The sequence below is a fragment of the Procambarus clarkii genome, chromosome 23 (genome assembly GCF_040958095.1).
Source record: "Procambarus clarkii isolate CNS0578487 chromosome 23, FALCON_Pclarkii_2.0, whole genome shotgun sequence".
Lineage (NCBI taxonomy): Eukaryota > Metazoa > Arthropoda > Malacostraca > Decapoda > Cambaridae > Procambarus > Procambarus clarkii.
Genome location: NC_091172.1, coordinates 18,992,130 through 19,004,629, shown reverse-complemented (window position 1 = coordinate 19,004,629; position 12,500 = coordinate 18,992,130). Strand labels below are relative to the sequence as shown.

General features: G+C 46.2%; 1 protein-coding gene across 1 annotated transcript in view; it reads right to left on the bottom strand.

Annotated features, from left to right (window-relative positions):
- LOC123751324 (neural cell adhesion molecule 1-A) overlaps positions 1 to 12,500 on the bottom strand; it is a 152,953-nt gene that overhangs the window by 12,798 nt on the left and 127,655 nt on the right. The window contains exons 9-11 of the mRNA XM_069329939.1: positions 7,489 to 7,648; positions 5,805 to 6,098; positions 3,334 to 4,134 (exon numbers count right to left, since the gene is read on the bottom strand). Of these exons, the coding sequence (XP_069186040.1) occupies positions 3,334 to 4,134; positions 5,805 to 6,098; positions 7,489 to 7,648 (1,255 nt within the window). The remainder of the gene's footprint in view (positions 1 to 3,333; positions 4,135 to 5,804; positions 6,099 to 7,488; positions 7,649 to 12,500) is intronic.

The following is a 12,500-nucleotide window of genomic DNA, read 5'->3' as shown; positions in this document are numbered from 1 at the left end:
CAGTTGAGAGGCGGGCCGAAAGAGCAAAGCTCAACCCCCGCAACAACACAACTAGTAAACACAACTAGTAAACACCAACACACACATACATACATACATGCATAATGAAACACAAACAAGCAAATCCGAACGCATAAACAAGAAAAGTCACGTACGTGAACAAAGACATTCACCATTCCACTTTATTATTCATATATTCTATTAAACTCCAGGAATATATATTCCATTAAACATACTCTAATAAAAGCAGCTATATCAATTAATTGAAAATCATCTGAAAACTCGTCATCTGGTCCTTGTCCCTTCCGCCGCTCTACACCAGCTCTGGGGAGTTGTATAGACAGGTCCTACACCAACTCTGGGGAGTGGTATAGACAGGTCCTACACCAGCTCTGGGGAGTGGTATAGACAGGTCCTACACCAACTCTGGGGAGTGGTATAGACAGGTCCTACACCAGCTCTGGGGAGTGGTATAGACAGATCCTACACCAACTCTGGGGAGTGGTATAGACAGGTCCTACACCAGCTCTGGGGAGTGGTATAGACAGGTCCTACACCAGCTCTGGGGAGTGGTATAGACAGGTCCTACACCAGCTCTGGGGAGTGGTATAGACAGATCCTACACCAGCTCTGGGGAGTGGTATAGACAGATCCTACACCAGCTCTGGGGAGTGGTATAGACAGGTCCTACACCAGCTCTGGGGAGTGGTATAGACAGGTCCTACACCAGCTCTGGGGAGTGGTATAGACAGATCCTACACCAGCTCTGGGGAGTGGTATAGACAGGTCCTACACCAACTCTGGGGAGTGGTATAGACAGGTCCTACACCAGCTCTGGGGAGTGGTATAGACAGGTCCTACACCAACTCTGGGGAGTGGTATAGACAGGTCCTACACCAGCTCTGGGGAGTGGTATAGACAGATCCTACACCAGCTCTGGGGAGTGGTATAGACAGATCCTACACCAGCTCTGGGGAGTGGTATAGACAGGTCCTACACCAGCTCTGGGGAGTGGTATAGACAGGTCCTACACCAGCTCTGGGGAGTGGTATAGACAGATCCTACACCAGCTCTGGGGAGTGGTATAGACAGGTCCTACACCAGCTCTGGGGAGTGGTATAGACAGGTCCTACACCAGCTCTGGGGAGTGGTATAGACAGGTCCTACACCAGCTCTGGGGAGTGGTATAGACAGGTCCTACACCAGCTCTGGGGAGTGGTATAGACAGGTCCTACACCAGCTCTGGGGAGTGGTATAGACAGGTCCTACACCAGCTCTGGGGAGTGGTATAGACAGGTCCTACACCAGCTCTGGGGAGTGGTATAGACAGGTCCTACACCAGCTCTGGGGAGTTGTATAGACAGGTCCTACACCAGCTCTGGGGAGTGGTATAGACAGGTCCTACACCAGCTCTGGGGAGTTGTATAGACAGGTCCTACACCAGCTCTGGGGAGTTGTATAGACACGTCCTACACCAGCTCTGGGGAGTGGTATAGACAGGTCCTACACCAGCTCTGGGGAGTGGTATAGACAGGTCCTACACCAGCTCTGGGGAGTGGTATAGACAGGTCCTACACCAGCTCTGGGGAGTTGTATAGACACGTCCTACACCAGCTCTGGGGAGTGGTATAGACAGGTCCTACACCAGCTCTGGGGAGTGGTATAGACAGGTCCTACACCAGCTCTGGGGAGTGGTATAGACAGGTCCGACACCAGCTCTGGGGAGTGGTATAGACAGGTCCTACACCAGCTCTGGGGAGTGGTATAGACAGGTCCTACACCAGCTCTGGGGAGTGGTATAGACAGGTCCTACACCAGCTCTGGGGAGTGGTATAGACAGGTCCTACACCAGCATTGGGGAGTGGTATAGACAGGTCCTACACCAACTCTGGGGAGTGGTATAGACAGGTCCTACACCAACTCTGGGGAGTGGTGTAGACAGGTCCTACACCAGCTCTGGGGAGTGGTATAGACAGGTCCTACACCAGCTCTGGGGAGTGGTATAGACAGGTCCTACACCAGCTCTGGGGAGTGGTATAGACAGGTCCTACACCAGCTCTGGGGAGTGGTATAGACAGGTCCTACACCAGCTCTGGGGAGTGGTATAGACAGGTCCTACACCAGCTCTGGGGAGTGGTATAGACAGGTCCTACACCAGCTCTGGGGAGTGGTATAGACAGGTCCTACACCAGCCCTGGGGAGTGGTATAGACAGGTCCTACACCAGCTCTGGGGAGTGGTATAGACAGGTCCTACACCAGCTCTGGGGAGTGGTATAGACAGGTCCTACACCAGCTCTGGGGAGTGGTGTAGACAGGTCCTACACCAGCTCTGGGGAGTGGTATAGACAGGTCCTACACCAACTCTGGGGAGTGGTGTAGACAGGTCCTACACCAGCTCTGGGGAGTGGTATAGACAGGTCCTACACCAGCTCTGGGGAGTGGTATAGACAGGTCCTACACCAGCTCTGGGGAGTGGTATAGACAGGTCCTACACCAACTCTGGGGAGTGGTGTAGACAGGTCCTACACCAGCTCTGGGGAGTGGTATAGACAGGTCCTACACCAACTCTGGGGAGTGGTATAGACAGGTCCTACACCAACTCTGGGGAGTGGTGTAGACAGGTCCTACACCAGCTCTGGGGAGTGGAATAGACAGGTCCGACACCAGCTCTGGGGAGTGGTATAGACAGATAGACAGGTCCTACACCAGCTCTGGGGAGTGGAATAGACAGGTCCTACACCAGCTCTGGGGAGTGGAATAGACAGGTCCTACACCAGCTCTGGGGAGTGGAATAGACAGGTCCGACACCAGCTCTGGGGAGTGGTATAGACAGATAGACAGGTCCTACACCAGCTCTGGGGAGTGGAATAGACAGGTCCTACACCAGCTCTGGGGAGTGGAATAGACAGGTCCGACACCAGCTCTGGGGAGTGGTATAGACAGGTCCTACACCAGCTCTGGGGAGTGGTATAGACAGGTCCTACTCCAGCTCTGGGGAGTGGTATAGACAGGTCCTACACCAGCTCTGGGGAGTGGTATAGACATATACTAATAGATCTAATTTGTAGCAACATCTGTTATAGTCAAATAGTCACCTGTCTACGTTTCTGTTTGACTATCTGTCTCTGGAGTCTCTTTGTGTATACATTAGGAATATACTTTATTTAGAGGATAAGTTACACTCATGTAAGTAAAGTGATTCTCTCTCTCTCTCTCTCTCTCTCTCTCTCTCTCTCTCTCTCTCTCTCTCTCTCTCTCTCTCTCTCTCTCTCTCTCTCTCTCTCTCTCTCTCTCTCTCTCTCTCTCTCTCTCTCTCCCTTTTCCCAACTCACCGCTCTTAATAAGAATAATATCAGGTCCTGGCTGTTGCTGTTGTACGAAGCCTTTACATTCCCCAGCTTGAGAATGAGGCGTAGCTGCCATGTCGTACACCACTTTGGTGCTGCTGCTGCTGTCGGGGGCGTGGGCGTGGGCGCGGGCGTGGGCGTGGGCGCGGGCGTGGGCGTGGGCGGCGCGGGTGCACACGACCATCACCACAACGACAGAGCTCACCAGCAGAAAGGCCGCCACGCCCACCACCACTCCCAAGACAGGTCCGACGTCCGCTGCGAAATTCGAGTCGGAGCCCTCAGCAGCGGCAGCGCTTGTCTGCTTCTCTGCCACATCTATGGGCGTGAGGTAGGCGATGACTGCTGGCTGAGCAGGGCCCTGGGCGTTCGAGGCCACAACCACCAGGTGATACTCCGAACCCGGTTCGAGTCCCGAGACGGTGAAATGCGGTTCGTGCTGGTCTTCGAGAGACGCCAAGAGCTTCCCAGACCCAGGAGAATGGTCGATCTTGCCAGCAGCGTCTGCTGCGGAGCCCAGGATCTTGCCACCGTCTGCTGCAGAGCCCAGGATCTTGCCACCGTCTGCTGCGGAGCCCAGGATCTTGCCACCGTCTGCCAGGATCTTGCCGGAGACTCCGGGAAGCCCAGGTGAGGTGAGGCTGGCCTTGGGCTGAGCCTGACGCACCTGTAGAGTGAAGGTCTGGGCCAGACCCCCGCTCCAGCCGGCCTGGCACGACACCACCACTTCCCCCGCTGCGCTGCCGTTGTGCCAGGCACTGCAGTTGCTCACCGCCTCTGGCACTCCTGCAGGGAACACAGGTACAGTCAGCTGGCCGGAAATTACTGTTAAACCCGAGGACACTTGTATATATGTATATACTCACACATGTGGGAAGAAACTGCTGCTGCCGGAAAAGCCAGAGCAACAGAAGGTTGTAATGAAGATTATATATATATATGTGACAGTGTCAGACCACGGAGGAAGAATTGAAACAGGAATTTCCTTAAGTACTTTCGTATATTAATTCATCTTCAGAAGGTATTCCTTCTGAAGATGAATTAATATACGAAAGTACTTAAGGAAATTCCTGTTTCAATTCTTCCTTCGTGGTCTGACACTGTCACATTATATATATATATATATATATATATATATATATATATATATATATATATATATATATATATATATATATATATATGCGAACAAGCCTGAATGGTCCCCAGGACAATATGCAACTGAAAACTCACACCCCAGAAGTGACTCGAACCCATACTCCCAGAAGCAACGCAACTGGTATGTACAAGACGCTTCTGGGAGTATGGGTTCGAGTCACTTCTGGGGTGTGAGTTTTCAGTTATATATATATATATATATATATATATATATATATATATATATATATATATATATATATATATATATATATATATATATATATAATATAGTCATCTGTCTTATCGAGATCTCGTTGACATATGTAAACATCTATTAGAGTGAGACACGCATAAAACCACGTATAATCTCATAAAACCACATATAACCCCCCCCTCCTTAATAAACACAAAAGAGTACATTAAACCACAAAGAACCGCCCATAAAACCACATCAAAACACGTTAAACTCCAACATCACAGAGTCCCAAACTTGAATGCAAATACCCTCAACTTAAAGTTGAAACTCGGAACTTTAAGCTCATTGTCGTTATTTAATATGAAACCGCAAGGTGCTGGAGTGCGTAGCTATAACTGTCCTCAAGGCTATCATACAGCCCTCTAGGCTGTCATACTGCCCTGCAAGCTATCATACAGCCCTCTGGACTGTCATACAGCCTACTAGGCTTTCATACAGCCCACTAGGCTGTCATACAGCCCACTAGGCTGTCATACAACCCACTAGGCTGTCATACAGCCCACTAGGCTGTCATACAGCCCACTAGGCTGTCATACAGCCCACTAGGCTGTCATACAGCTCACTAGGCTGTCATACAGCTCACTAGGCTGTCATACAGCCCACTAGGTTGTCATACAGCCCACTAGGTTGTCATACAGCCCACTAGGCTGTCATACAGCCCACTAGGCTGTCATACAACCCTTCAAGCTATCATACAGCCCTCGTGGCTGTCATACAGCTCTCCAGGCTATCATACAACCATCTGAGCTATCATCCAGCCTTCCACACTATCACTCAGCCCTTTCGACTACTGAGCCAACTCACAGATAATCGCAGTGTCCAGTAAATCATCCGGACTTGAACAGACTCACACGGACAAATATAACTAAACACAATAAGACATACTAGCCTATTGGGAGCGATATACGGGACAGACGATCCACACAGGCCTATACAAGTCCCTCACAACAAAAAAGAAACCTCTCCTAAAGCCTACACGAAGCCTACAAGAAGCCTACACGGAGCCTACACGAAGCCTACAAGAAGCCTACACGAAGCCTACACGAAGCCTGAGACTCACCTGCGGGTACCACGTGAAAGACACAAGGTCGGTGCTGGAGATCGATGTGGTTGCGGCCCCAGCAGAGGAGGGAGCCGAAGTCGTGGTGCGTCTGCGGCGTGTACTCCACCAGGCTGCGGCTGCGGCCGGAGAGGACGCGGCTCTGCGGTAGCTCTACGAACTCGCTGGAGGTGTTGAACGCCCAGCGAAAGGTGGTAGCTTCCGGGTGCGCCTCCACCCGACAGGTCACGTTGACGGGCTGGTGACGCCGGCCCCCGTACACCCACTTCTGTCCCGAGGCGCAGACGGGAGAAACTGGGGAGGGAGGGAGGGGAGTTTATGTGGGACAGGGAGGGGACGAAGTGTGGAGACAGAGGGGAGGCAGAGGGAAGATAATAGGGGGGGGGGAGGCAGAGGGAAGATAATAGGGGGGGGGAGGCAGAGGGAAGATAATAGGGGGGGGGGAGGAAATAGGGGGAGACAGAGGGGAGGTAAAAAGCAACGGGAAGTAGAGATATCCGACTGTTTGAATGTTCTGTTGTGATCCGTTGGCGTTCCGCTAGGATAATGTGACCACTTAAACTATCACCGTGTTCTGGATATGATACACACACACACACACACACACACACACACACACACACACACACACACACACACACACACACACACACACACACATTACTGGAATCTGTACACCAGTTGATTGACAGTTGAGAGGCGGGACCAAAGAGCCAAAGCTCAACCCCCGCAAGCACAAATAGGTGAGTACAAATAGGTGAGTATACACACACACATTCACAAGCGCCACACAAGCACACACATTCAAAAAAATCTGTTTTGAAGCCCATTACGCGGCCGTGGCTCCTAAAGTGTAAACACATACACATGGGAATATGCACTCACTAAAAACTTTATTTTTGTGTTGTCAATGTGTGGCCGGCGACCCTTAGTTTCACGCCGCGTTGAGTTGACACCAGGATTTGTGTTCCCTAACTCTTCCACGGCCTAGTAAAATACAACGAAACAAATAAAAAAACTAACTTGTTTGCCTCTAACTATATTTTTAACTCATTAAATTTACTTCTAACTATATTTTAACTCATTAAATTTGTTTTCGTTCAGATTAATTATTTTTTTTTAGAAAGTTTTTGTGTTCATTGTGTCGCTAATAATGTTTGTGAGTAGTTATATGTGATTATTTGGTTGTTAATTAGACATCAATGGTGATTATAGAATTGGTTACAAAAGTTAGTAATTATTGACGAGTAATTGAGAGTGCGAATTGATGCTGTATATGTATATTACGAATCATGCAGGATGTATGAATGAATTAGGGAGATATTTGATTCAGAAAGTATGTATAAATGCAGTAGATATACATTACGAATCATGAATATCTGAAATTCGCTGCGGATAATTTAGATTTAAAGAAAAAGTTTAATACATGGTTTATACTAAAATAAGCTAATTAGCTAAAGAGCCTTGACCTTACATATATTTCTTATTCGCATCAGACTCTCAGATAGAAACCCATAGAGATTATAGAGTCTATGCGAGCACAAGATCCATCTAGTCCCCTATAGAACCATAGAGTACTATAATGCCTTTAAGAGTTCCTGCTCGCTTTTCACATTGAAATATATAGTATTATAGACCCTACAACCCATAGAGCCTCGGAGCACCCCTGGAACTCTATACTTACACTTGACGTTGAGATGTAGAGCGTTAGAGGTGTCTGATCCCTGTGAGTTGACGGCTTTGCAGGTATAGAGCCCAGAAGAGCCCCGCCCCACGCCTTGGAGAACCAGGCTCTGGTTGCTCTGTATAACCCCAGCTGTCGCGTTGTGGTAGAGCTCTAAGCCCTGAAATGAGCGCAGCATTACACATTGAAGGCTTCTGTTATCTTAATTTCTGTTATCATGTCAGTTATTAGTGGGGGTAAATGATCAGCTATAGGTCAGTTATCATTTCAAAATGACCTTTTTGTGTGCCATCAGAGGAAAATGGTCTTTTGTGTGTATGTAAGCAGAGGAAAAGGGTCTTTTGTGTGTGTCTTTTATAAGAAGAAAATTACCTTTTGTAGTTCTGTAACACGAGAAAGATTACTTTTTGCAGCTTTGTAATCAAAGAAAAAATAATATTGATTGCTTTGTAATCAAAGAAAAATGGTCTTTTTTACACCAACAGAGAAAAATTATTACTTTTTGTGTCAGTTTGTAATCAGAGAGAGAGACTGCTTTTTGTAGGTCTGTTATAGGAGGAAAATGGCCATTTGTAGGTTTGTTTATTGGAGGAAAATGGCTGTTTGTAAGTTTGTTGTCGGAGGAAAAGGGCCTTTTGTGCATCTCTTTGTTAAGGAGTAATTGCAAGATATAAGTTTGGTAATATACGGGATTTTTTTAATTTTAGCTTGTCGTTATCACCGTTGGATTATGCACGTGTTATCTACGTTGGTTATCGCACGTGTTATAAGCGTTGGATAATGCACGTATTATCTGCGTTGGTTATCGCACGTGCTATAAGCGTTGGATTATGCACGTGTTATCTGCTTTGGTTATCGCACGTGCTATGAGCGTAGGATAATGCACGTGTTATCTGCTTTGGTTATCGCACGTGCTATGAGCGTTGGATAATGCACGTGTTATCTGCTTTGGTTATCGCACGTGCTATGAGCGTTGGATAATGCACGTGCTATCTGCGTTGGTTATCGCGCTTGTTTTCTTATGACTCTCATTAGTATTCACGTCTTGGTGTTTTTTACCATGTTTCCTTCGTACTCCCTCCCTTCCCCCTCCCCCCTTTGTTCTTATTTATTCCTCACGGCGTTATCCTCACCCTCTCTCCCCCCCCTCATATCTGCACCTTTCTTTCATACTCATACCCATCCTCACGTCCTCCTCATGGCTACACAGTGGTGACACTCACTGGTTGACCAGCTACTCATTGTCAACAGTCACTGACTGGCCAGTCACCTGAAAGAATATTGAATAAATACTCTTCCCACATCCCAATGATTGTTCCCCTTTGTCCACTAATCGGGCAGTAGTTGATCCGAATCCGAGCCAATCTTAACAATCTCCCCCCTCCTCTGTCAGTGCCAAGAGCCTTCCCCACCCCTCCCCCCCACCCCACCGGCCAGTGCCAACGGTTGTAACAGTTTCTGGCTTGATCAATATCTACCTCTGGTAATTTAGGTCAGTGGTAATAAGTAGTGGTCAGGTGTTCCTTCCTTGATGACTGTTCTCAGCCACGTTACTGCGTCTCGTTTTCAGCTCGGGTCCGTTCTTTTCCCTTCTGCCTCCTCCTTCTCCTGCATATATTTCTCCTCCTCCTCCTCTCCTTCTTCATTGCCCCTTCCTTCTCCTCCAAACACTTCTCTCCCCTCTATACACTTACATTTTTCTTTCCCCTAGTTTAGCAGCTCTTCACTTCCCTTACCTTCTTTAAGAGTATACTTGAGGGAAGGGAGGGTTCAGTGAGGGAAGGGAGGGTTCAGTAATGGAAGGGAGGGTTCGATAAGGGAAGGGAGGGTACAATAAGAGAGAGAGGGAGGGAGCAGTGTGGAAGAGGGAAGGAATGGCTTCTCTTCAATGCAAATTCTAGATATAATATTATACATTTTTACCCATTTTCGTGTGGTCTATTTCTGCATTATTCCGAACCAAAGTGTACTTAAATTTCATTATCGTGTATATTAGTGTAGTTTTTATTTAATATTTACTTTCGTATACCCTTTATTTCTTTATTTCAATATACTCTCTTTCTCTTTTAAGGTATTGTCACCTTTCTCTTCACTAGCTGCCTCATATTCAGGCTATCCCACAACCACTTGGGCTGGACGGTAGAGCGACAGTCTCGCTTCATGCTGGTCGACGTTCAATCCCCGACCTTCCAAGTAGTTGGACGCTATTCCTTTCCCCCGTCCCATCCCATATACTTATTATAACCCCCTTCCAAGTGCTATATAGTCGCTATGGTTTGGCGCTTTCTCCTGATAGTTCCCTTCCCCTCTGTTATTGTTGTTGTTATTGTTGTTTTAGATTCAGCTACTCGGAACAAAATGTCCATGTAGCACGGGCTATGGAGAGCCCCTAATTGAGTTCGGTTGTTCACGATAACCTAAGTACTGTGATATCTGGGTCAACGTTTTAAATGATGGTAGAGTTTCCTTCTTTTCGCACTAATTTTAGTGTTTTGTTTCAATAACGTTATCTTGGTGGCGGATATAGATGAACAGTGTTCACTAGTGTGTACCAATCTTCAACTGCTTTTTTTAACCATTGTGGTCGCTGTGGATTGTGCATTTAATGCAGCTGCTCTTGTTGGATGAATATTGTGTTTGATGCGCAGGGCTTCAGTTGCTTCACATTCCAGTAAGTAATGTAATAGTGGTATTTCTGCATCTGTTCCACAGATATGACACTCATGAACTATTGGATTTATTACCTCCCAGCAGCACTTGTAGCCAAATCTGAGTTCGTATATGGCTACTGCAATGTCTCTGGATAGTTTTTTTGCCAGGCTTGAAATAAGAAGCACCCAGTGGCTGGTTCGTGCCATATCACAGTGGATCTTCCCCTACTTTGGCTCTGAGGTTACGTTTGATAGTTGGGAGTATTTTCTTCTAGATTTGTTCCTTAATCTGTGAGAAACTTAGAGTATTTTAACATTTAAAACAAATAGAGCAGTGGCAGTTTTTGCTAGTGAGTCTGCCTTTTCATTACCATCTATGCCAATGTGACTTGGTATCTAATTTAGGATGATTGATAGCCCTAGATTGTGTGCTTCTTTTCCTATATGTAGAATTTCAGTGATGAGTTGTATATTATCTCTGTGCTGACTGGATAACAATGCCTGGAGCGAAGATTTAGAGCCGGTATGAATGACGACATATTGTAAATTATTCTCAATTGCATAATTTACGGCCTTCTCTATGGCTATCCTCCTACAAAAAGTAATTACTGGTATTTTCGACCAAATAGTTCCTATATGTGGTGATGGACCAACTAAATATTGACTTTTGTTCTATTGAATTTGGACAAATTGGAAACTTTTTTAACAGCAACAAAAATTGAATACCAAACCTAAGCCTACTCATAGCAATCCTAGGCCTATTACAAGCTATTTTAGTCCTAATGTAGTACAAGTATGTGCTATACTAGGACTGGGAATATTTAAGACTACTTTTACCTATATTTTCCCTGATCAATATAACTAAAATGACAAAAGCGAATAATTCGTGGTCCATCACCACATATTGGTACTTCCGACCTAATAGTGACCATTAGGACTGTCATTTCAGGAGGATGGTCTTCCGTATTCACATTATTCCCCTTTCATATCCCATTAATTTTGCATCTTCATATATAACGTTTTCTCTTATTCTTTTCCTCTTGCCTCTTTCTCTCTCTCTCTCTTCACATTCCCTTTCTTTCTTCCTTCTCCCTCTTGGCCTCTTTCATGTTTTTCCTTCTTCCCTCCATTCCCTACTTAAGTTACAAACGTTAATGTTCTCTTCAGAAGAAAAAGGTTGGAAACTGGAGATATTGGAAAGCCCTTTCTGGGGGGGGGTTTGTCCAGGGCGGCTGGTGACGGGGAGGATCACGGCCCCGCCAGTACCCATTCTGGCTTTTTATACCTTTCAAAATGCATTTGTGTGTCTGTGTGTGTGTTTGTACTCACCTATTTGTGCTTGCAGGATCGAGCAGTGACTCTGGGATCCCGGCTTTCCAGCCATCTGTTGTTTACAGCAATGACTCCTGTCCCATTTCCCTATCATATCTAGTTTTAAAATTATGAATAGAGTTTGCTTCCACAACCTGTTCCTTAAGTGCATTCCGTTTGTCCACTACTCTCACGCTAAAAGAAAACTTCCTAACATCTCTGTACTCACCTAATTGTGCTTGCGGGGGTTGCGCTTTGGTTCTTTGGTCAAAGAGCCAAAGTCTCAGATGAGTCTGTGTCTCATCTGAGTTTCCAGCTTCCACCCATGTCCCCTCGTTCTGTTACTATTCCATGTAAACATTTCGTCTATGTCCACTCTGTCAATCTCCCTGAGTATTTTATACGTTCCTATGATATTCCCCCCTCTCCCTTCTTTTTTCTAGTAACGTAAGGCTCTGTTCCTTCAGGCGCTCTTCATAACCCATCCCTCGTAACGCTGGGACGAGTCTCGTTGCAAACTTCCGAACCTTTTCCAGTTTCCTTATGAGTTTATTCAGGTGGGGACTCCATGATGTGTGTGTACTCAGCTAATTGCAGGTGGTGTGTGTGTGGGTGAGTGTGTAGTGTGTGGGTGAGTGTGTAGTGTGTGTGTGTGTGTGTAGTGTGTGTGTGTGTGTGTGTGTGTGTGTGTGTGTGTGTGTGTGTGTGTGTGTGTGTGTGTGTGTGTATGTATGTATTCACCTAGTTGTATTCACCAAGTCCTTCAGTGGTTAAGTGCTTAATAACACACTAGCTTTTCTATCAGCTATCTTACCCTCTCAGAGTAGGAGAGCCATAAATGTATGTGCATCTGTGTGTGTGTATATATATGTGTATATATATATATGTATATGTGTGCGTATTTATGTATGTATGTGTATAAAGTATATGTGAAAGATGATCAGAATTACATTTCACCTTTCTAAATGCACATTACTGACACTATGTAAAGAACACATCGAGCACTTTATGTAGGGCAGACGTAACTCTGTGTATCTATGTATTTGTGTC